Below are 22,977 nucleotides of genomic sequence, written 5' to 3' on the forward strand. Positions count from 1 at the left end.
TGTGTGCTTTTCCCCCCTATTTCTCTTCCCTTCTTTCGTGGCCATCGTCAAGATCACGATCGTCGGTTGCAGAGCACACATGGTACCGAATGTTTCGTTTACTTCACCGGCTCAAATGTGTTTAATATGATCATTTTGTTTGCCCCGCCGGCCAGGTTTTGCATAGTACGAAGGGTGTATGTGTGTCTGTCTGTCTGTGTGCGTGTTTGTGTGCGCTCAATGTGAAAGGTGGAAAGTGAGTGATGCGTTTGAACCGACCTGAAGCATCCTGAAGGTCCCGGGCTTCATGCGGAACATTATTCAAATGTGAGAAGTTACGCCCGGGAGTCTTGGGCGCGCACCATTATCAATCAACCCCCGGCTTTTGCTAAGGGAGGGAGAGAGAGAGAGAGATGGTATCTTCGGTTTTATGCCGTGAAATACGGAGGCCAGAGTTGATTACGTTTAAAGCGGAAAAGTAGCTTCTAATATGGCGCCGCCGCCACCGTCGCCGCGTGTGGAATGTTATGAAGGGCAGCGTGTGAAAAATTATGCTTCCTCAAGTCCCTTTTTGCGTACCAATTAATCCTGTCAAACTACGTTCCCACGCTGTGTAGGTGTGCGGGAAATTAATCTACGTCAGGAATGTTTTACATATTTGAGCAGTTCGACGGCGGAGAGTGTGCTTTTTTTTAATGTTGTGGCACATTGTTGGCAGACAGTGCGCGTGCAAAAAAAAAACCGTATCCGTATTTGATAACATAATTGAGGGCGCAACAGCAAAGCAGAGGAGAGGAACCGTGTACATACGTTTGCCTTTGTGAAGGGGGGTTTGATTTCAACACCTCTAGCCGTATCCGTCCGTAATCCATGCTTTAATCCAAATTGCGTGTGTGCAATTTAATAAAACCCTTATTTTGATTACAAAATTCCATTCCCTATGCCCTTTCTGCGGTTCTGTGGGAGGGCGATGCGAGTTGAGGCCGAATGGTATTTCGAAAGTTTGGTCCTTCGAACCGGACAAGCTGCCCTGGCATTCATTCGATCTCTTTCTCTCACACAAAAGCTCCCTCTCTTGCCCACAATCCAGCAACTTTCAGTTGGCATCGGTGACTGGCACCGCCAGCTCTGATAATGGTGTGGAAAATTTCATTTATTTTTAGCCACCTCCATATGCTCATTACTATTCACCCATCGGTTTTCGACGCAGCGTCATACAAGGGCGAATGACCAATCCGAAATGCGCTATTTCTGGACACCAGATGAACACACTGCTGGTATCTGTTTCGGTGCACTAAAGGAAAGGACCTCACAAAAACGGCCCAGCAGTAATGTTGCAAACTAACTCCTCACTGCCTGCCCGAACAAGTGTGTGTCAGTGTGTGCGGCGGGGAGCTTATGCGAATTTAATGCTCGCCAAACCCTATTTTGAGTGTCGATGTCGCGCAAACCGTTGCGCCGACGTGTGGCGCTCATCTATTTGTAGCGCGTATGGTATTGTTTATTGCGCATCGCGTTTCGTTGGTGCGGTGTTTCAGTCAGTAGATGTGATTAAAATGCAGTCATTTTACTGCTACTGCTAGATGGGCTGTCAACCACAGGGGTGTCGGTTCGTCGAAAGTTGGAAGGGTGATGCTCAAGTTCCGTTCCAACGGTGCTGAGCGAAACGAGCCCTGTAGGTGACAGTGTTCTAGCAGGAAATTCCATCCGAGTCCGGTGGTGGCGTGCTTTGCGTTCCAGGAAATTCGTACAATCGTATCGCCCGCTTCGGTAATGGAATGGGGTATAAATAAAGCGGACACCAAATGTGGGTTGGGGGGGGGGGGATGAGGTAATCGAAATTTGGCGCTGTTGATTGTAAATCTTTTGCTGTAAAACGTGTCGGCGTGGCGTGTATCGCGTGTACCGAGCTGAACAGCAATTTAGTGACAGTTAGTGGGGGCAATATCTACAGCGCTTTGTTCGGGCTTAATTGAATTTGTTTGGCCAAAGCTTATTTCGGAGGCATTACACATATGCGCATTTAGATGGAATTGGGGTGGCGTGTCTCGTAGGGTGTACAAAATAAAACATTTAAATGCACAGTGCATCGTTAATACCGTTTACGGGCCTGTTTGAAGGTAAAGGTCAAGGCGACAGCAAAGGTGTAGTAGTACACCAAACCCGTACAACGGTTAAGGAACATTTAACCTTGGTGCGTTAGTGTGTTTGGCCGCAATCAAAATAGAGACCGCGCCACGTGCTCGTAAAGAGCCACGCTTTGTCTCTCGCGCAGGGCAGTTTACAATCGCCGCGGCAATGTGTGCCGTTAGCAGGACGGGGTAATTATTACTTCCCCCTCATTCAACATACATGACGTCATCTGCATACTGCGGTGATACTTTGAATAGAGAGCAGTAGTAGCAGTAGCACACCTATTTTTTGTGTGTTTGCTCGCACTGAATTGTTCCTATCGGATCGAACCGTGTAATGCAATTTCGAAAAGGAGCGAAAAAAAAGCTTCTCACGGACCGATGAAAGCACGGCAACGACGCCTGCTTGGATGCGTGTAATTGATTTCGATCAAACGGTGTTGAGCTGTCAAAGCGCGCTGCCTAGGTGCGTACGGTGCGGAAAGCAGGACGGCTGGGGGCACTGTTTCACAGTTATTTGCCCTTCCCTCCCCCCTTCCCCCCAGTAACCACCACCACAGATGGGGTAGGGTGGTTTTAGAAGGTGGGACGAACGCGATAGAACGAGACGTTCGATTGTGTTGAAAAGGTTCTGCTCAATTATACTAACACGTAATTAAATATGGATGCATATAAATCCGCCAAATTGAAACCTAATGGCCCATTGAGAAATTAATTTATGGATTTGCGGAATGCGTCGGAGGGCGTTGACGATCCAGCAGTTTTCCGTCCAGTCCAGCAAACGGGGGGTGGTGCTGCTGGTGGCGATTAAAAACGGCGCCAATTCCTGTGAGGCGAAGTGGGCAGATAATATTTATCGTATCGTTCCCGGTGGTACGCGGTGCGCTATCTTGAAGTTTTGCGTGCTCGAACCGTGGTCGTTCGTTCTATTGCCACTGCAGACGGCCACCGGAAGAGTTGCAATTCAGTAATTGTGTAATCGTCCGAAGTTGTGCTCTCGTGTGCTGCCGTCGTTGTTGTCGGCAGCGAACCAACAGTAGTGTGCCTCGTAGGAGTGCGGTGGGTGAGAGAAGAACAATAATCATCAAAAGCGTGCACCATCTGCCCGCAAACGCACTGCTGCTTCGATGACAATTTGGTGGAGTTTGGTTTGGCGAGCCGTGGCTGGTGGGAAAAGTGCTGCCAAACCACACCAGAACACGTCGTGCACAGCTGGGAGTGCAAGTGCAGCATTTCTCACGAAGCTTCCAATGGGAGGGGGGTGGAGGAAAGTGTGTGCGCACAGCGCGAGCTGCAAACCCGGAGAACCGATTCGGAGAGTGGGCTTACGGTCGATTAATCCTCGATTAAGATACGTTTAATATTTATTAAAATTCATACCCGTACGCCAAAAAACCGACCGATGAAGCAAAAACAAAAAAAAAACATTGTACATTTATCTGTCGTTAATTCACGGTTCCGCACCGTGCGCTTGTCGCCCCCGTCGTCGTTGTCCGTTGCTTCCTGTGTCGATTCACTGAACACTGATTAAAATTTTATCCTTACCGGGCCAGTTGCTATTGGAAAGTGAAGCAGGAAAGAGTGAGACGGAGTGAAAAAAAAAACATTCCTATTCGAACAATTTAACAGCATCGATCTTCCGTGGCCACATGACATAACCTCGGAATGGGAACACATGCAGTGGGACAACAACACGCAAACACACACACACACAGAAAAAAAAAAACGCGTGTCCAGCCATGATTAACTGATCGGGCGGGATATTGTATTGGATTGGAACTGGGAATCCGGGGCGACCGATGTATCTGCGCGGTCATTAATGCGCTTGTAAACGAATTGCACGGCTTTGGCTTCATGCAAAACATTATTATGCGTTTGATCCTGCCACAGGGATAAAGCAGCCGGTGAGGCAACGCAAAACCCTGTGTGTGTGTGTGGGATGAGTGGTTTTAAAGCCTTTTCTAATGAATAAAATGCTATTTACACTTTGTTTTGGGGGGGGGGGGGAAATGACAGCGTGATAAATTTTGAGCTTAATTAAATCGAACAATGGTGAGCAAGCGGAATGCAGCAAAAAAAAACATATCACAATGTACGTGATAGTAATAATCGATTTAATAAATCATCGATATCGAATCACTTTTTCCACTGCGCAAATGGTATTCAAAGGCTTTCGGGTGGTTTTTTTTTGCGGAAAAGAGGATTGGATGACCATTTCTGCACAGAGTGGTCCTTTTTTTTGTTTGTGTGCCGCCCTCTTCTATGTCTTAGTGCATAATTACATCTCGCGTAAATGAAATAACCACGGTAGCTTAATAAATTGTCACAAGCCGTGTAAAATCTCGTCCATTTTAGCGGTCTTATGTGTGTGTGTGTGTCAAATCCGATTTAACGAGTGACGAAATGCACCCAACCTCGCCTGGGTAGCTAAGAGGCTGCCACACTCCGCCCTCCGCTAGATGGAAGAAGGTTTTCATAAACATGACAATTAAATTTGCTTACCACTAAAAGCGGGATCCTTAACGCTGGTGCTTGTCAGCGCTAGTAATGGAGAGAGAGAGAGAGAGAGGGAGAACGAGAGGGAGAGGGACGAGAGTGTTTGTATTTTTTTTTAAAGGCTACTGGTCGCGAAGGCCATCCGCTGGCCGACGGAGAAGGTGCATGCATCCGATGGTAAAATAAATTATGTTATAAAAATCCCATTAGCTGCGCGTCCTCGGGTCCGGGTAGGGTCGCCCGGTCGGTCGGTTCTTCCCTCCTGCCATCGGTCGACTGTTCACTTTTGGCGCCATAATTTTGTTTATCCCAAAGCAGTGTCTCCTCACCACACACACCCACACCACACACACCTCTGCCTGCCTGTGTGGGCATCTTGGTTGTCCACAGTGGAAAAGCGGGCTTCTTCGGTAGCCTGCTCGTCTTCTGCCTGGCCACCGTGACACACATATATAAATATCCCACAAGCCAGGATTTGTTGTGCCCACGAAACTTACCAGAACCCCTCCCCCCGAGAGGAGAACATTTTTTGCTGCTGTGTGTGTGTGTAAGTCCTCCCGCACCACCGATGCCCATTACCACCGGTGTGGTGGCTCCGGGGACGCCCGGCGCAGGAGGTAACCATAATTTCTCGGGTGCCAGTCTGTTGTAATCCCCTATTAAGTGGTCTCCGGGGGGATTTCTTTTCGGTTAATCCTCTTAAACGGTTTCTTATGTGTTGTTGTTTGTTTGCCCTGCGAGACGCTCGGCGGCACAGGGAGGTGAAGGTGACAGGGTAGCAGAAGGAAATTCCCAGCCTGTGTTTCTGCTGCCGGGGTTGGAGTTGACTCGATGAAAATAATCGTCCTGTAATGTGGGATGTCTGGCAGTGTCGTGTCGAACGGTGGGAAGGTAGCAAAAGAAGTTGGGTTTTGGATTTGTGGCATCGGGGAAGTAGGCAAAGCACTCAAGGGATGGGCGGCGGCTGGTGCTGGTGGATTATGTTTAATGCGTAGGCTTGAGGAGAAATTAATTCATGGGGATTGATTTAATTAGATAGCAGACAACCGCACAGACAACTTGAGACAACTCTTCCACAGCACCACAACGGGCAGGTCAATTTGGGGCTGTAAAGTTGGAAGAAATGGGTGGATCGTCGGGGTAAAACCTGTTGAAATTGCTCGACCAATGTGTGATTGGTGTTGCCAAATTGCAATTCGGAATTACCCACCACCGAGCTGAAAGGCCCTCCTCCTGTGGCACACAGCCCGAAGCATCGCTCTCCTAGGCTCTCATGTCACTTTGGTAAAAACCCGAGGCGCCGGTGTCGCAACCCCTTGGCTGGTGTAATGCGTTTCGGTAAGATTGTCGTCGTGAAGTTGCACCTCCGCCAGCGTGTCCCCTATGCACTTAGCGGGTTGTGTACATACACGCACTCACGAACACACCCAATCATCTCTTGCAAGTGTAACGACGGAGTGCACCGCGCGCATTGCACCGGAAAGTATGGAACGCACGGAGGGCGTTAGTGCGTAGCGAAGGAAAGCAAAAGTGAACAACAACAGCAGCATTGCCCACCTCCTCCCCGGTTTTGTCTTTCCCGGTTGCTAGGCATACACACGTGGCTATTATTGGACGCGTCCCCCCCTACTGCAACACAACGTCCTACGAAGCTGCTAAGATGACAGTGAGCTAAAGGGAGACGGCAAGGCACAGCAGCAGCAGGGTAGTAGAGCCAGCCAGCCAGCCAACTATCTATTTCTCACGGGTAGTCAACTCTCCCACTCTTCGCTGTGCTTTTTTTTGCTTCACCACCATCACCCACTCGAACTCGGAGTTGTGCGGTTTCGACGGGCTTCGGTGGGCAACACGGCGTCATTTGTAGTTTTCGATCGTTCGGCGTCGTTACGGATTGTTCGATCATCGAAGTTGAGTGAGTGCAACCGACTAGTTTTTTGTTTTCGCCAACCGCCAGTTCCCAGCAGTGTGTCTAGCGAAGCACAAGAATCAAGTGTTTGTTAGTGAAAGTTCTGGAATGCTATAAAGTGTACTCCGAAGCAATCAGTTCAGCTAACACAAGTCGGTGGCGTTCTGTGCAGCAAGCGAAACACCGTCGTCGGTGTTCGGTGTCCGATAGTACTGCGTCGAGTACTGTGTCTTGGGTGTTGCAACACAGCATCGCTCGGCCCACTTATCACGACCCACTACCAGAAACCAGGGAGACCACAAGCAGCAGCAGCGGCAGCAAAAAAGGGCACAACGAAATCGAAAGGTGTCCATCAAAGGAGAAAGTCAACTCGCTGCCGACAGTTACACAATAGCGTCATCGCCTTTCGTTGTCGCCATAGTTACTCGAAGGAGGAGGAGGAGGAGGTGGAGCATTATCTCACCGTACCAGCGCACGTGAAGCACAGCACAGTAACCTTTTGCCATCCCGGAGAACCACTTTGCTCGTTCCGTTGCGAACCGGCTTGACAGTTTCGTTCGCCGGCACAGGTTCTGTGATCTTCCCTTCTTTTTTTTCGAAAGCTCCTCGTCGAAACACACACACAGCTACAAAATGCAAAAGACCACTGGCAAGGTGAGTAATATCCGTTACATAATCGAATATGGCGCTTGTATACGGCGGCCGCGTGTGTGTGTGTGTATGGGATGGCGCGATTGTGCGAAATGATAAAGACATAAAAGAGCAAAAACAAACCGAAAGCTTCCCCCCCCCCAGTCCGGCCGCAAACGACGAAACCGCAAAAAAGGCGAAAGATGAATGGCGAGCAGTTTTGGTTGGGTTTGGCACGGGGGGTGAAAGGGTGTTTGATTGGGTGGGTGGGAGAATGGAGGAGCGAAACACAAAAGCTAACTGGAGATGATGTTTATATCTACGTGTGTGTGTGTGTTTGTGTTTGTGATTATCGCTCACTTTACCCATCATTACCCGGTTCCCCCCTTGCCCGGCTAAAGCTTTCCCTTTCTTCATCCACCCTCAGCCGTGGGGTGGGCTGGTTGGATTGTTTTTTCTTCTGTTTATGATTGCCTTTTACTTTTCAGCCGCTTCGTGTGCGATTATGCTGCATAACCTCTTTCTCTCGCTCTCTTTGTATGTATGTGTCTGTGTGTGGCGATCCGGTATTTATGTTTGCTATTTTTCTTCTTCTTTCTTTCTTTCTTTCTTTTCTCTCCTCTCTCTCTCGGCGATCGCCGTTTTGCGGTCACAATTTTGCCCGGTGTTTCGGCACAAAAAGCAGGTCAGCAGTCGCAGCGCCGTGAACGTATGCTGGCTGGTCGGGCTGGGGCTGGTCTGGCTGGTGGCGGTGGCGCTGTCCGGCAGTACCTGTGCCGCCGAAGCGACCACCGCCCGGACGCAGGTCTCGGACGAAGCACTCGACAAAGCGCTCAGCGACAAGCGGTACCTGATGCGCCAGCTAAAGTGTGCCCTCGGCGAGGTAGCGTGCGATCCGGTGGGAAAGCGCCTCAAGAGTAAGTATCACACACACATCCACATGCACAGCTTTTTGCCAACAAACGGGGGGAAAGGAGGTCAAAGCAAAAAAAAAAAAAAAAAGTAGTGCAGAGTGTCGGAAACTCGGGCGCAGAGTTGAGAGCACTGTTTCAGGTTTAGTTTAAAGTTTTGGGCGAACAGGAAAAGAGCTGTTCAACAACAACCAAAAAAAGCACTCGAAGAAGCGCCATTGCCATTGAACGAAACTTTCGTCCCGGTGGCCGGTGTAGTCCGGACCGGCGCAATGGCCAGAAACAAATGGGAAAGCATTTAAATTCGGCGCCGCTCAAAATCGCACATCTTAAGCAGTCAGTTTTGTTCGTTAATTAAACAACGCTTTCAACTTGGCCCTGGTGGTGGTTAGCTCGAAAGTGCAACCACACAGGAGCCAGTCCGTGGAGCGAAAAGAACGAAACCCGGAAAAAAGACACCGGACTCACCATAATCCCGTTCCTTTGGTCCTTTTTGGTGGTTGCCTACTTCCGGCAGGGACGGGGTAGCGTAAGGTGACCGTTGCAGTCGTCGTCCTCGAAGGGAAGAATAATGTATCTTTTCAGCTAGTTGAGGTACAAGCAAGTATCATTTTGTTGCTACGGGGGAAAAACAACACACACACACAAAAAACGGCTTAATCGGACGAAGAAGCGAGCAAAGTTTGAGCAAACCACCAACCAGGCAAACCGATTCGTCGTCCTTCGCCGTCAGCATCGGCATCATGTTTTCTCGCATTTCGATCGGGGCTGTGTTTCTTTGTTTGTTTGCCTGTTCGGTCCAGCGCGGACCGAAAAGCGTACAAAAGAAAAGCGATCTTAATTAAAATTAAAATGATAATTACGTTCATCCGTTCTTGGGCGAACCGGAGGGCTGACAGTGCTCGGAGGTGGTACACTAGGACAGGGATTTGGTGGTCCATTTGTTGTGAGATAAAGTGGCCAGAAGGGTACGTGTGTGTGTGTGTGCACTGTGAGCGAAACAAGCCACTGCAACTCAAGACGAATAATGTTTTCCAGCGGAGAAAGGTAGCGAAGCAGCAGAAAGGTTTGTGGTTTTGAGTGTTTTTGTTTTCGGGTTTTGGGGGAAAGAATGGAATGGTCCGTTTCTTGGCGACTGTGGTGGCGGTGCTGCTGCTGCTACCGAGGACGCCTTGCACGAACCGATTTATGGAGTTTTGTTCGTGTGTTCGGGTGTTCCTTGGTGCGATGCTTTTTATGATTATTCTTCACACTATAAAAGATATTTGTCTTTGGGGGAAGTTGGTGGCGACTTTTTGAAAGTTGGCCAGAACGGGACCACTGCTGGTGCCTCCGCGGTCACTGAAGGCTGACCAAGCCCGCAAGTGTTCGGTGGTTTTAGCCGTTGCAGTTGACTTGAGAGTGAAATGTTGCTTGCTGAGAGCTGTTTTCCGCAAAAAGTCAAGCAAAGACATAACAACACAATCGGACACACACATACAGCTCACAGATTTGGCAAGCACTAATTGCACGGTTTTTGTGTATGCGGTTTTAGTGGTTAGTTTTGGCCGTTTCCTAATGACTTTATTGCTCGCTCTAAAATGCTCCCGAGGTTCAATCCTTCCAAAAAAAAAGAGATGAGATGTGGGGGCATTTTCTTTCTTAAACTTTTCCCACCAAAATCGAACATTTGTTCTGCCTGGGATGCTTTTAGCGATAACGTTCGAAATTTAACTCAATCAATTGCTCATGCTGGTGGTGGTCTGCTGCAAACCTCTCGAAAAAAGCAAACTTATTCTCTTTCCCTTTTTTGCGGGTGCGGGGTGCTGGAAACTGGACGAACGAAAGGGCACTTTCAGTCGGGGGAGGGGGCGGGGGGGAAGCGTGTTGAAACATTTTATTGCTCGTAAATTCTGGGGGCAGTGAAACGATTTAGCACCAAGCAAAGCGAACAAACGAACGATGCAATAAGCGGTTATAAAACGCGATTTATATCCCGCGAGCAGCGAGCGCCCGTGTGTCTGTTTGGTGTGTGCGCTGTGTTGTGTTGTTACGCGAGCGAATCATTAATATTTCAGTGAAATTTGTGCACACAACAATTGCTTCTTACTCTGCGGGCTTGGGTGCGAAAAATACGTGCTATAATAACTAAAGAATCCGTTTAATGATTGAAAATTGCATGTAATAGCGCCTGCTCCTGCTGTCCCGTCCGGTGCAGAGCGGATTGTTTAATCACAGCTCGTGCCCCCGGACCAACAATCCGGACGTGCCGCTGTCTCCCCTTACATCCCCATCCCCCCTCCCCCTCCATGCTGCGCCCGCTCACATTATTAATTATCAGATAATTTTAAATAACATTTTGCCGGTTTTGCAAACCGTGACAAATGACCCCGCCGGCGACGTGCCGTTTGTTAAAGGGCCCCCTCCCTTGTGACAATATTTAATTTAAGACTACACTTTAGCGCGAATTAACACCTACGGCATCTCCCCCGTCCACCCACACACACACACACACACCTATGGGCGAGCGGGATTGAACTGTTGTGCTGTGCATGCCTGTTGATAATGAGATGCGAAAAATGCATTAATTCTATTCCAAAGTCAGTGATTTATGACCGGCTGTTGGAGTTGAGTGGTGTGTGAGGGTGGTTCGAGCATATTCATGCTGTATTGTTTCAACAAACACGTCCCCGTGGCGCGCATATTTTGTGTCACATTTATGGCATTTTTGTTCACGCCACCGATTCGACACCACTCTTTTAACACTTAATTAAATCGCACACTGATAAGCGGGGGTGGGGGTGTAGTGGGATGGGCTGGATCGAAGCTGGGTGAACGTTAGCTGTATGCTGATGACACTGGCGATAAAGGAATGTCTCCATCGAATGGGGTGGTCAAAGGTTTTCCATCTTTTTCCCCCAAGGGCGGCCTCGCTTTCGGGAGTCCCAAAGAGAGTTTTGGCAGTGGCAAGGGCCCGCGGCACCAATGGCAGGAGGTGTTGGAGGTCATTTTAGAAGCGTGCGTGCACAATATGCGTGTGTGTGTGTGTGTGTGTGTGTGTGTATGGGTTGGCCAGTTTGGGCGGGTGGTGCACGAGACTCGTTCGCGCCAGTGCCAGCACACCACGACGGTGCGTGTGCGTGCTGCGACTATCGGGGACTGTCGGCCTGATTGCCCGAGACTGTTGGCGAACGAGCATAGAATAAATATTTTGCCACCGATGCACAATTAAAGGAAACGCGTGTGTGGGTACATCCCGAACGATGACGACGACGACGACGACGATGGTGACCGGTGACGATGGCAGCGGTTATACATAATTCATCGCATCGCATTTCATGGTTTCACCTCGCCACCCCCGCCGCCACCACCACCAACGATTCCAGCTCTGTGTTGTATGCGCTGGCCAAACAATTTGTTGCAATCACTCCCCCCTACCCCACTGGGTGGCTGGCTGGCGAGGAGACTGCTAATGTTGCTGTTAATTAAATTGTTCGCATTAGGACCTCCAAAACCATAATTTATGGTTTGATAGATTGGTTTCAAGTCGGGGACGATTGCGTTGGTGGATAGTGGAGGAACATTTCGGTGCTGCAATGCTAGTGCTCAATATTGGTTCGTTCTACTGCGTGTGTGTGTGTGTGTGTGTGCTTTGAAGTCCCTGCACAAAATGCACAAGATGTTGTGTGCTCCCTGATGTTTAGGACTGCGATTAAACATCGCCCAACCGTCCCAACTGTTGATCGGACCGCTGTTTGTGGCAGATGGCTCGTATCGATCGGTTGGTTTACTTCCATTAAACAGCGATCGCAAGGAGTGGCTTTTTGTGTTGCTGCCCAAGCGTCCCACCGGTTGGGCTTTCCCGCGTTGATGATCCCACATTGCCGCCATTCAGGCGCGAACCAGGCCGGGCTTGGTAATGATTTTTCACTCCGCGAAACTGTGCACCATTAATGTGTAATTAAATCTTCAATTAAAATCTAATCGATTCCACAGATTGTGCACCCCGTGGGTGGGCTTGTAAAAGGGGGGGGGGGGATCTGAGCGAGCGCCAATCGGGTGTTACAACTAAACGGTTTGAATGCGATTCACTCCCGCTCGCGCTGATGCCGGCCTTTTTGCATCTGACAACGGGGCGCGACGGGGAAAGTCTTCGAGCATTATTTATGCAATCAATGGGGGACGGCATTCCGAGAAGATGAAACCTCGCAAACGATGACCGGCGTGAACGGATGGATGGGTTCTTTGTGAAAAGTTAATAGATTTACTGATTTATTCTACTTGTTGGGCGGGCGGGCGCATATCTTGCATATCGTTTCCTACGGGTCATTAACTGTTGGCTGTTTTTTCTTCTTCTTCTTCTCTTCCTTCTTTGCAGGTTTGGCACCGTTCGTGCTTCGCGGCGCTTGTCCACAGTGTACGCCGGCCGAGATGAACCAGATCAAGAAAACGTTAGCTCATTTGCAGCGAAACTTCCCGTCCGAATGGAACAAGCTGGTGCAGACGTATGCTGGCTGAAAAGGGGAAGCTGGTGGAGGTCGTTTTCTTCCTCTTCTTCTGCCGTGTGAGTGTGATAGGAAGAGGCAGAGTCCGCCGGAGGTTTGGTTTGGAATGGGAGGGATTTGCGATAAAGTATTTTAGGATGTATCGAGTAAACGCTGCAAACAGTATGTGGCATTGTAGTAGTGTAAGGTGCTCTAGAGGTGTATGTACAAACTCGAAAGGAAGAATGGCTGGTAGAATGTACGAAAATATATGAAAAAAAAAACAAACAAACAAACATGGAACACATTGCAATAAAAACAAAACCACTGTACGCCTAAAGGTATGCAAAGTCACACAAATGTCCTTGAAGAGGCGAAAATAAACATCAGCATTCGGCAGTACGGCCGAGCAACCGAGCAGCTGCGTGATAGTTGCTGCTGCGGAAGAATGACAAAATAACGAGCTGCTCGAAAAACGAATCCAACCGTCAACAGAGAACGAAGAAAGAGAACGATTGCCACATCCCCTGAGGGGCAGGGGGTTTTGTTGCAAGCCTCGCAAGGCTCGCAAGGTTTGAAGTATTTTTGGATTTGTCGGAATAAAGTAACGAAAATGGTTCATAAACGCGCCAAATCAACGAGGATTTCATGTGGGTACGTGTATGTAAGTTTCGCTTCGATTCGCTTACCGTCATCGGAGCATTGGCTGCATATTTTCGCCTTTCGGTTCGTTTACTTCGCTTCAATGTTTCCTTCACTTTCAAACCACCCCCTTGAAGCAGGAAGCTTACGAGGAAACGGGTAAAACGAGGAAAACTGTCAACTTTTTACATTTCTTTCGCATCACCGCCCACTTCACTTGCGCCGCAGCACAATCAACCGGTCGACAGGCACCATTATATCCGGTCGTCATGGCTGTGACGGTGGTTTTCGGCACAACTCCGAGCAGTGAAGGTGGAACAAAAAGTGTTTGGGACAAAATTGGCTTCCGAGGAAACGCGTTCCGTCTCAAGGCGCCGGTTCATCGTGGGAGCGAAAGAATGGTTGTGTGTGTTACTAGTGATATTTTTGCCAACTCGAGACACTTATCAACTAGTGTCGCGTTATTGCGATATTGGGTGCACCAACCCCCCCCCCTTCAAACCCTCGCCGTGCCTTTCAGCCAGCTCGGTTTGGCGCGAATGGCTAAAGTCATACGCCTGCCTCGAGGGACACATTCGGCATGTGGCAATAGCATGTGTGAGCAGTTTTCCACACCCTTTGCTTTGGCTATTGTTCTTCTACGCCATCAACACCATCAATGCGAAAAAGTGCGCTAAAGTAACACTCGTTCTTGCAGGGAAGAAAGCGACAACCGCCCTTACTCGACGCGCCTAAAAGTATGCTCAATCGACACGGCTGTTTGCTGTCGAAGGGCGGTGGAAAACCGTTGCGCGAAAGGAGTCGGGTTGCCTGATGGAAAACACAGCCCACACCCCAGTTTGGACGTGTAAAACCCCTTCCTTGACAAAGTTAAATTATTCTTTCCGAAGCGAATGCAAAGTTTGCTGGTGGTGCTGCTAAAATGAACGAAATGCGTTCATGCGCTCCAGATCGGGTTGCGGGTGCTGGAACGTGGTGGGAGGTGTAAAATCCTATCAAGAAAACACAATGCCCCTGTGCTGCGGGACCGGAAAGATGCAGATATAGAAGAAACGGATTCCCCTCCCGTTGACGGAAACGAACGCGGGAAAAGCGTGGCGGAAAAAAGGGATTAGTTTGGCAGAGGCGCGCGGTCGTGCTGCGTTTCTATGCATTCACGACAATGATGCTTGCGATTGCGAGTTTTGGAGTGCAAGGAAAATATTTTCCTTGTTCGGAAACAATTACACTCGTTTGCGTTACGTCGTCCGGGCGGTTCCGTCTTGTGGCCCGGGCTAATAAATTACTTCCCAGCTTCCGTTCCGAGGGTTTTCCGTCCGGTTGGGTTTGGTCGATTGCGCTAAAAGCTAAAACCGGGAACGGCGTCGCGGATGGTGGTTGGATTTGCCCGCAGGAACCACTTGTGCGTGTGTGAGTGGAGTGTGTGTGTGTGTGGATGAAAAACAACGAAGCAAGCTTTTCCAATTTACTTGAATACTCTCACCGGGTTGGGATCCCCACCTCCTCCCATGGTAACCATGGCGGTACAGCCAAACGCTTCCGTTAAAGGCAGTGTCTGTTGGGGAAAAATCCAAAACAAACGAGCCAAAAAAAAAGCTTCCCAAATGAGAACATTATCGGTGGAGAAATAACAACAACCCGAAGGATGGCCGATGGGCCAGCGGGCAAGCCTAATGGAACTAATTTCGCTCTCGGCCGCCATCATTACCGCTTGCCGCTACCCGCTTCCTTTAGATGGATGCGCTTATCGCAGCGCTACCGTTGCCAGGAAGCGTCATGTTGGGACGATTTTCCACGAACAAATGGCTTACTACCGAGTTGAAACGTGGTTCTATTTTTTTTTCTTTTGGTGCCCGTCAAAATCTGGCAATGTATGGGGGTATTTTTTCCTCCCCCCCATCCGAGTACGTTCCAATACGTCGACGGAGCTCTGGGTGCAAAAACGAGGCACTCCTCTAGTTCCGTCGCAAAAAAAAGCGAAACAGAAACACCCAAAGAAATAAACACTAGAGTAAATAAGATAAAGTAATTATTTGCAACTAATTGCGTTGGAGGTTTTTACGCCTTGTCCCGCTCGCATGGACAGCAACAGAGTGCGCACGGTGGTGGGTGGCACACGCCGGCCGTTCCCCGTCTCTCTTACTTAATTATTTTCCATTTACGACTACGGGCAGGGGAGCAGTTTTCCGATGGCTGGGCGGGACTAGTTTCGGTCCGGGGAGATGCTGAGCAGATGAGCGCTGTCCCCTAATTCGACCATTACACGGGGCAAGGACGGGTGGTTTGTGTATGTGTGCCCTATTTCAAGCTTTGCAGTTCCACCGGATGTAACGGGCAGATGACCCCTTATGGGTGGGGACGGTATGTGCGGGAATGCGGTTTCAGCAACGATGTTCACGCGTGTAATCACACACACACGAAGGACCCAGAGCGTGTTTTCAATGTGTCCCCGAGTTGTCGCTGGAAAAACCGGTTCGGTCGTGTTATAATTTAAATGTCAGTTGGGTTTGGGATTCGCTTTCGCATTTTGTCGAATTTTCAACCGCCTTTTGCTTGCGCTTGGTCACCATCGTCGATTTTGGACCGGGCTAGAGAGCGACCACCTCCATTTTGCCTGTGACACATGTCCACGCATGGTAAGGTACAACTACCAATACCACTACAATTCCTTCGGAACGCGCTTTGTACGACGTGCTGGAACCGTCAGAATGCCATCCCTCGTTCCACGGAACATGCCGGAAAAAGGGACTTGCCAGACAGTGGGGAGAAGAACAACAGCCGTGATGTAAGCCATCGGCACGGCCTGACACGTATCTAATGCGATAATATATAATGAAAATTTATTCTCCTGCCAACCGACGGTAGCGAGAAGTTCTCGCTTCCGTGCTACAACCGCACTCACCCCTTGGTAGAACGGCATACCGACAGTTCGATCGTCCGGATGGGGAAGGGGGAGCGAGACTTCCGGGAAGAAGTTTAGATCCACCTCATCAACCTCACACTGAGGTTGACGTGTTCGTTGCAGTCGCTCGTCCTACACCGACCGAGCGAATAGCTTGTTGGAAAAAGAGTCTTCCGCAAGAGTCTCGGTGCGTTGGTTTTTGCGTGCTTTGACACGAGTCTACAAAGAAGCAAGCGAGTTTAAAATTACACACGATCGACACATGGAGCGGGATGGTTGTGTAGCAACAACAACAGACATCCGCATTAATACAAGGGAGGTGGTTTGTGGAAGCTTTTGGAGCAAATTAAAGGACGCCTCAGATGAGTGAAACGCAATTAGTTTAATACGGAAGCAGATCCATTTCCTTGTTTGCGAGAACAAAAGGGAACCCAGCATTAAAAAAGAGACACCGCCATTGCTAAAGCCTCTGCTCTGATGAAGCCATTACTCAGCCAATTCCAATGCATTAGTTTGCAATCGAGCATAATATTTGCTAATAAACCGAACCGAAGATTTCAATAAACAGCATCGCCTCGATCGTGCTGTCGCCATTACACGGCCAAAGCTCGAAGGCACACGGGCACGGGATTAAATCAACCGGATATTTGTTAATTATGTTGCAAGATAATTAACCCGTAGCAAGCTCGTCCTCTGTTTGGCATACAAATTAGCAAGATGCAACATGGGCACGCACGGTCACGCAGCGCCCGCGCGAACATCTTCCCGATGCAAATTGGCAAACTTATGCGCAACCCGAGCAACGTTGCGAGCCGTCCTACATCAAAGGCTACACTCAGGCATGGATTGACACACAGACACTGGCGGGTGATGATCAAGCGCAGGGACAAGGAAAAACAAACTGAATAACTATTTGGCACTCCTATCGCATCGGTCCTGTGTCCGCAGGATGCTGTTTGAACTTTCGGGGCTGTGCAGGACGACAGCGCGTTCGTGTTTCGATAAACATTAATTACATTCCACGTGCGGTTTGAGCCTTGCGGATGATGTCGTGGATGATACTCGACAATGTCTTTGGAATTTGTGCACACTTCATTTACACTTCATTCCCAGTTCTTGGCTCTGTAGTGTCGGGTCCAGTAGGGGGAAGCTCTATAAGCAACGGATGACCTTTTTCTCCAGACGGCACTTTCTGCAGATGAGCGCTTTGCATTCCAACGCCATCGATAAGCGTGTGTTGGGGCGTTCGGGCCAAGTCGGAATTTCCTTCATCCGTCACTTGGCCTTGGCCAAAGGACACCGCCAGCACACAGCGCGTACCACCTTCTGCCGCCTTCTGGCGTGTAATAAATGTAAATGTCAGGCGAAGCAAAAATGCATAGCTTATAAATAACGGCACACGCTTTATTCTCTCCCGGTGGTGCTGGCCCCGGAAGTACTTAGGATGGATCGGGGCAAAAGCGAAATAAAACGAAACGATGGCGATTTTATGGCAACGTTCTTGTGGGGGTACGAGCGGGCAGCAGAACGCAAAAGAACGAAGAGAGCGCAAAGAGTAACGCAGTAACCGTTAGACAAACTAATTCAGTAATGCTGAGCAATTTATTCATGAAAAGATGTTTCAACACCCAATCCCCCGACCTAGCAGGGCCGTGGGACGTGGCAGAAAAAGGGGCACTGAAGATGTTTATGGCATAATTTTGCTGTCAAATGTCTTTTTCGCGCGCGCGCTCACGATGGCGACGACGACGACGTGCACCAGGCAAAAGGAAAGTCTATCGCCGTGCGGCGGCGGACGGTCGTCATGGTGGCACTGTCGATGGTCGGTAACTATGATTCGACGACTCTTGATATTCATTAGCGAAGCGCTCTCAATTTGCATGCTATTAACCGTGACATCCCGTGTGTTCGGCTCGTCGCCGTGGGTCTTTCGCCGGTGTGACCGAGGCAGACAGGCAGAACACTCGTCCGAGGAAAGCACTTTCTTGAGAGCCGGTCTACTAATAGAAGGGGGGGGGGTACCGAAGTGCTGCACCTTTGAAAGCCAGTGCCATACGTTGAGGGGACACATGAGCGGGAAAAGACAGCACACGGCATCCTTTGGTTGAGTGGGAAAACGACGCTTTTGTTTTCTTGCTTCGTTCTCGTCTCAAGAAGGGATGTTTGAAGGGAAGGGAATCTCGCTGTCACCTCGAGCGTATGTGGGAAGGACAATCGTTCCCATCTGGCAAGGCTCAATGTGTGGCATGCAAGAAAAGGAACGGAGGCGAACGTGGCAAATGGGAATGAATTAGTAGCTACACCGAAGCAAGGGCAAGCGAAAGGCATTAAAGAAAGGACCAGTAAAAACCTTGCCCCAGCAGCTCGGTCGGTGCTGGGTTGGGCCTGATTGATTAATCGCCGGGCGCCAGGATTAGCAGCGCCTGTGCACCGTGTAAGAAGGCACACCCCGTCCGAGTCGTGTCTCTTGTCGTGGGAAAGAAAACGCTTCGCCCCACAAAGTCGGCCTTGTACCATGGTGACAATCATTGATTGGGTAATCAATCAGCCCGGCGGCCGGAATGAGCATTCCGGCAGAATTGTTAATCCCCGACCGACGGCCATGTACTTGCCACCAACCGGGTGGAAATGCGCTGGCGACGGTGTGGGTCACCACCGAATGCGATCGAGCGAATTTGATCGATCTGTCGAACGGTGCGAGAATGAATTAATAAGACTTACGGCGACTTCCTTCCCCCCGGTTGCCATCTAATTCGGGTTGGGGGTGGGGGGGGGTGGGCAGCGGGAAAGTGTGGCAAATTTCAATCACAAACACACTGAAGCGTGATTAGTACGCTCATTCTGAAACGGAGTGCTTCTGGTCGTGACATTCACGGGAATGCTGTTGCGGCAATGGAGGTCGAACGCATTCAATATGCTAAATTTGATCAGCAGATTGTGAATATTTAATTGCCTGATGACACGGAGGCTTGGATTGGATTGGATAGGTCGGCGTGTTTAGGTCGGCTGCCGCAACTCTTTGATGCACTCGTCAAGATAGACACCAATCATCGTCGTCGCGTCACCGGCAGACACACGAATCGGTTGTTCATTAGATAAGCTTTAAACCCGAGAGCGATTATTGTGCTGCAAGTAAAGTAATAAAACATGAACCCCAAAGCTGTTTCCAGAAACAACTTTCCACTTTTCCACATCGATGGAGCCGCCTGATGGGCGGAATCGAAGAATTGCCATTAGCACACCAACTATGAATAATGGTTTCGTAAACTTTCTCGTATGATGGCGCCCTTGATCTCTTTCCTTTATCTTTCTCTTTCTCTCTCTCTTTCTCTCCCTCTGACAGTGCAGTGTTGTGCAAATAGAGACCCAACGCAACATATATGCAGCGCGATCAGCCGGATGCAAGTGATTTAGATGAATGTGTGGCCCGATGCAGCTCGGGCAAACAGTTTGCAAGCCCGAAAGCATTTATTTCACTTTAATACTTTTGAAATTAAAAAACTTTCCCAAATGCGATACCCCAAAACCCGAAGCCCGATATCTTTGACCGGCACCACTACAAACCTCCACGATGAAAGGGAGGAGAAAATCGATGGAAATGGATGGGAAAGTTTTGCCACACTTACCTTAGCTTTTGCAACGAAAACGGACCGCCGTATGCACCGAACCGGGAGAGCGAGTGGGGATATTTGTATCGATTGTTATTGATTTCATCTGCACACTTACCTACCCCACATCCACATACACACACACACACGCGCGCGAGCTATATGAGAATCTTCCTAAAACACTTCCTCAACTGGCAATCGAGAAGTTTGGCAGCAAACGGGAACGTCAGCCAACGAACACTTCCGGACAAAGATTAATTTATTGCCCCTGCAAGTTTGTCGTTCATCAAAGCGAGAAAAATGGCTACCAACAAACCAACACACACCAACACCAACAGGCGACTGAGACGAGGACGACGATGAAGGTGAACGGTACTAAAGTTGCTCCTATCCTGCCCACGTTGCCATGGCAGCACACACAAACGCAACCGTCTCTCGCTCTGTCTCTCGATCACTTGATTTCTCAACTTTGACAAGCAGCATGTCAGCAAGTGCTGTTTACACCGTTTGTTGCTTCAGTTTCTGTGATCCTGCTCTTCTTCGTTTTTGTTTTCTTTATTGATTAGTACTTTCTGATGGGCGCCCTGGCCCTGTGTGTGAGTGTGTTTTTTGTGTGTGTCTTGTTTCATTACTTTTCCTAACCTTGCCTAACGGGCGTTTCGGCACTGCCTGACAACACATCTGTCAACTAGGGGGGTGTGTGTGTGTGTGATACGGTTCCTCTGCTGGCTATTGCAATTTATTACTGGAAGTATTTGCTTAATATGTACATCGTAACATGCTCCCCCCCTTTTGCACTGGGGAGGAAGGAGTCTCCATTTTGCTTTAGTGGGAGACACTTTCTTTCCCTTACACCCATCACCGGGTCTCCCTGGGGCCCATTTATGGGGGTCCTCTTTCGATCCCGTGCCCCACTTTGTATTCTGCTTCATTTGCTACACGCATCCTTCACTCGTTCGGGGTACACCGTTCTGCTTATTTGATCTATTCTATACTTGTGCTGGGACCTTTTTTTGGGGAACAGGCGACAGTCACATCGAGCGCCACTTTTGGGTACGGGAATTGAGGGAAGGAAAAAAGGGTGCCACGAGGGAAGGTCGTTGTTTTCTGATTAATCCTAGCAAATTAGAAAACAACATTACCTTCGTTACCTCTTTCGCAACGGTCGACCGGCGGCAGCAGCACCGGCAGCATCGCTGTCGTCAGGTTGCTGCCGTTGCCGTCTTGCAGGGACGCTGTATCCGGCGGTGACAGATGGTACCCGTACCGGTCGTCTCACAGGGCGCACGGCGGCGCATGGCGGAAGACGAGGTCGGGCGAGATTTTCTCCTTCGGCTTGCGGCCGATCAGCAGCAGCAGCAGAAAAAGTGTAATCCAGGGAAGATAGATTTGAAAGTAGCGAAAAAAGGACACACAGGACAGGGCTGTCACGATCAAAATGCTCATAAATCTATCCTCCAGCCCGAGGGCTAGGGGCCGGAGCGTACCGCCGAGCGTACCGGCCGTCCAGCGGCCACCGAGCAGCGCCACGGTGGAGGGTGGCGAGGCCGCCGACGAGGCCGCTGATGATCCGTGCGAGTTGGCCGACGAGGAGGAGGAGGAGGACGATGCGGACGAGGACGACGAGGAGGACGATTTGGAGTAGGCCGTCAGCTGCGGATAGTTGATGTAGGTCTCACCGTTCGCCCCGTACTCGACAAAGGCCGGCGAGTAGGTGATGTACTCGATGATGAGTCCGGTCGGCGGGTAGGGCGTCGTGTCGTACGGTGGCCCTGGCGAAAATGGATCGGTTCGGGTGCAGAGCGGCAGGAGAGAAGGAAGAAAAAAATAAAATGGCATCATTACACGGCGAAGAAGGTGTTCGTGTCAGGTGTTGGGAGTGCACGGAACCGTATCCGACACGGGGAATCGTTCGACCTGTGACTTTTCCAGTGACAAAGCACAGTGCCGTTCACGGTGGGAGAGTAATTGGGCGGAATTCTGGTACTTCTACTAAATTCCACACAAAAAAAAACATAGTCACTGATAAGAGCAGGTAAATTTTAAATTTAATATCCAGAAATACTAACAAAACCCACACACCATGATAAAGTGGAGTTTAGAAAAGTTTCCATCGGGTTTTTGTTTTCTCTGTATGCGGGTGTGTGTGTCTATGGGCGGTCGGAAAAGTACATTCATCATTCGGCGTGGTGCGCACAGGTGTAAACGGGCGGCAATAAAGGGCACAAAACTTTGGAAGTACTTACTCGGACCCATTAGTGTAGTTCTTCGGCGCGGGGGCGTCGGTGGTGGTGGCGGTGCAGGGGTGGTGGTGGTCGTAGTCGTTGTCGTCGTAGTCGTAGTGGTCGTCGTTGTCGTGGTGGTGGTCGTCGTAGGTCTTTTAATCTCTGCAGTTTAGAACGATGGAAAGTCAATCGATTAGACACGCAGACAGAAAGGATAGGACGTACGCCCAGATACGTACCGTACAGCCGAATCGTTCGGTTTGCCTTGCCGAAAGCGTTCGATGATATGCACATGTAGCTGCCGGCGTCCGCCACCGAGAAGCTACGAATCCGGAGCGTCATCTTGGCCGCGTACAGGCTGCCGAAATGTTGCTCCCGGATCTCGTATCGATCGCCGTTCAGCATCACCTCCTGGTGGTGGTGGTTGTAGCTTTCCGCGCTGGACGTAGACCCGAGGCTGCTGCCCGTGTTGCGGCCGCCCTTCGCCACCTTCGTCCAGTAGTTGACCGAGCGGGGAAATGACTCTACCTCGCACTCCAGCTCCACGTCCGATTCTTCGTACGCGCCCAGCAGCGTCTTTGATGTTGTCACGTTTGGTGGAACTTTACAACACAACGGAGAACAAAGGGGAGGAATTAGGCAAAGGTGTCGGAGCTCTGTGGGCGATTGGGACGACTTACAATGCACGTTGAGATAGACACGCTTGCTAACGGCGGGCGGAACTTCGTTCGAGGCGATACACAGATATGCACCCATCTGCTTTCGGCTGACGTGGGTCAGGTTCAGGAAGATGCCAACATGCTGATCGACTGTCAGGAGTGTATGCAACCGATCGGAATAGATTCGATTGAACAATTCATAAAAGAGAGGGGGATAGAATAAAGAAATCAGTACGAAGTTTCTATGCTCAACGGTTCCAACCCAGAAACACGGGAGGTAAACAGAAACGACTTTGGCAATAAATAAATATCTCATCCAACCCAAATCAACTTGTTGCGTAAGTTTGTGCGTTATGTATCCCAATAAAAAAGGGTCCTGCCGATGGACGGAGATTTCTTCCTTTCTGTACATCATCGGGTGCAA

The 22,977-nt window shown here is 49.7% G+C and overlaps 2 protein-coding genes across 7 annotated transcripts in view; one reads left to right on the forward strand and one right to left on the reverse strand.

The window, feature by feature from the left end:
- Positions 1 to 3,032: 3,032 nt before the first annotated feature.
- Positions 3,033 to 13,159, forward strand: LOC120901620 (putative odorant-binding protein A10). 4 transcript variants are annotated; one of them, XM_040309719.1, is made up of 4 exons: positions 3,033 to 3,159; positions 6,562 to 7,167; positions 7,826 to 8,060; positions 12,412 to 13,159. In XM_040309719.1, exons 2-4 carry the CDS (start codon positions 7,147 to 7,149, stop codon positions 12,549 to 12,551), a joined length of 396 nt encoding a protein of 131 aa, XP_040165653.1. In that variant the 5' UTR covers positions 3,033 to 3,159; positions 6,562 to 7,146; the 3' UTR covers positions 12,552 to 13,159. The 4 variants fall into 4 exon arrangements, with proteins under 4 accessions (XP_040165653.1, XP_040165645.1, XP_040165635.1 ...); XM_040309711.1 differs by having other exon boundaries at positions 3,034 to 3,174; XM_040309701.1 differs by having other exon boundaries at positions 3,034 to 3,170.
- Positions 13,160 to 20,183: 7,024 nt separating this feature from the next.
- Positions 20,184 to 22,977, reverse strand: part of LOC120893712 (opioid-binding protein/cell adhesion molecule homolog) — a 68,203-nt gene continuing 65,409 nt past the window's right edge. For all 3 annotated transcript variants that reach the window (XM_040295764.1, XM_040295765.1, XM_040295763.1), the window contains 4 exons: positions 22,575 to 22,703; positions 22,134 to 22,496; positions 21,916 to 22,056; positions 20,184 to 21,441 (listed from right to left, as the gene is read on the reverse strand). In XM_040295764.1, coding sequence (XP_040151698.1) covers positions 20,945 to 21,441; positions 21,916 to 22,056; positions 22,134 to 22,496; positions 22,575 to 22,703 — 1,130 coding nt within the window. In that variant the 3' untranslated portion in view covers positions 20,184 to 20,944. The remainder of the gene's footprint in view (positions 21,442 to 21,915; positions 22,057 to 22,133; positions 22,497 to 22,574; positions 22,704 to 22,977) is intronic.

Source organism: Anopheles arabiensis, chromosome 2 (assembly GCF_016920715.1).
Source record: "Anopheles arabiensis isolate DONGOLA chromosome 2, AaraD3, whole genome shotgun sequence".
NCBI lineage: Eukaryota > Metazoa > Arthropoda > Insecta > Diptera > Culicidae > Anopheles > Anopheles arabiensis.

Excerpts from the sequence above, each read along its gene's own strand:
- LOC120901620 (XM_040309719.1), top strand. The coding sequence starts at position 7,147 with ATGCAAAAGACCACTGGCAAG. Across the intron at positions 7,168-7,825 it reads TGCAAAAGACCACTGGCAAG|CAGGTCAGCAGTCGCAGCGC; the intron begins GTGAGTAATATC and ends CGGCACAAAAAG. Across the intron at positions 8,061-12,411 it reads GGTGGGAAAGCGCCTCAAGA|GTTTGGCACCGTTCGTGCTT; the intron begins GTAAGTATCACA and ends CCTTCTTTGCAG.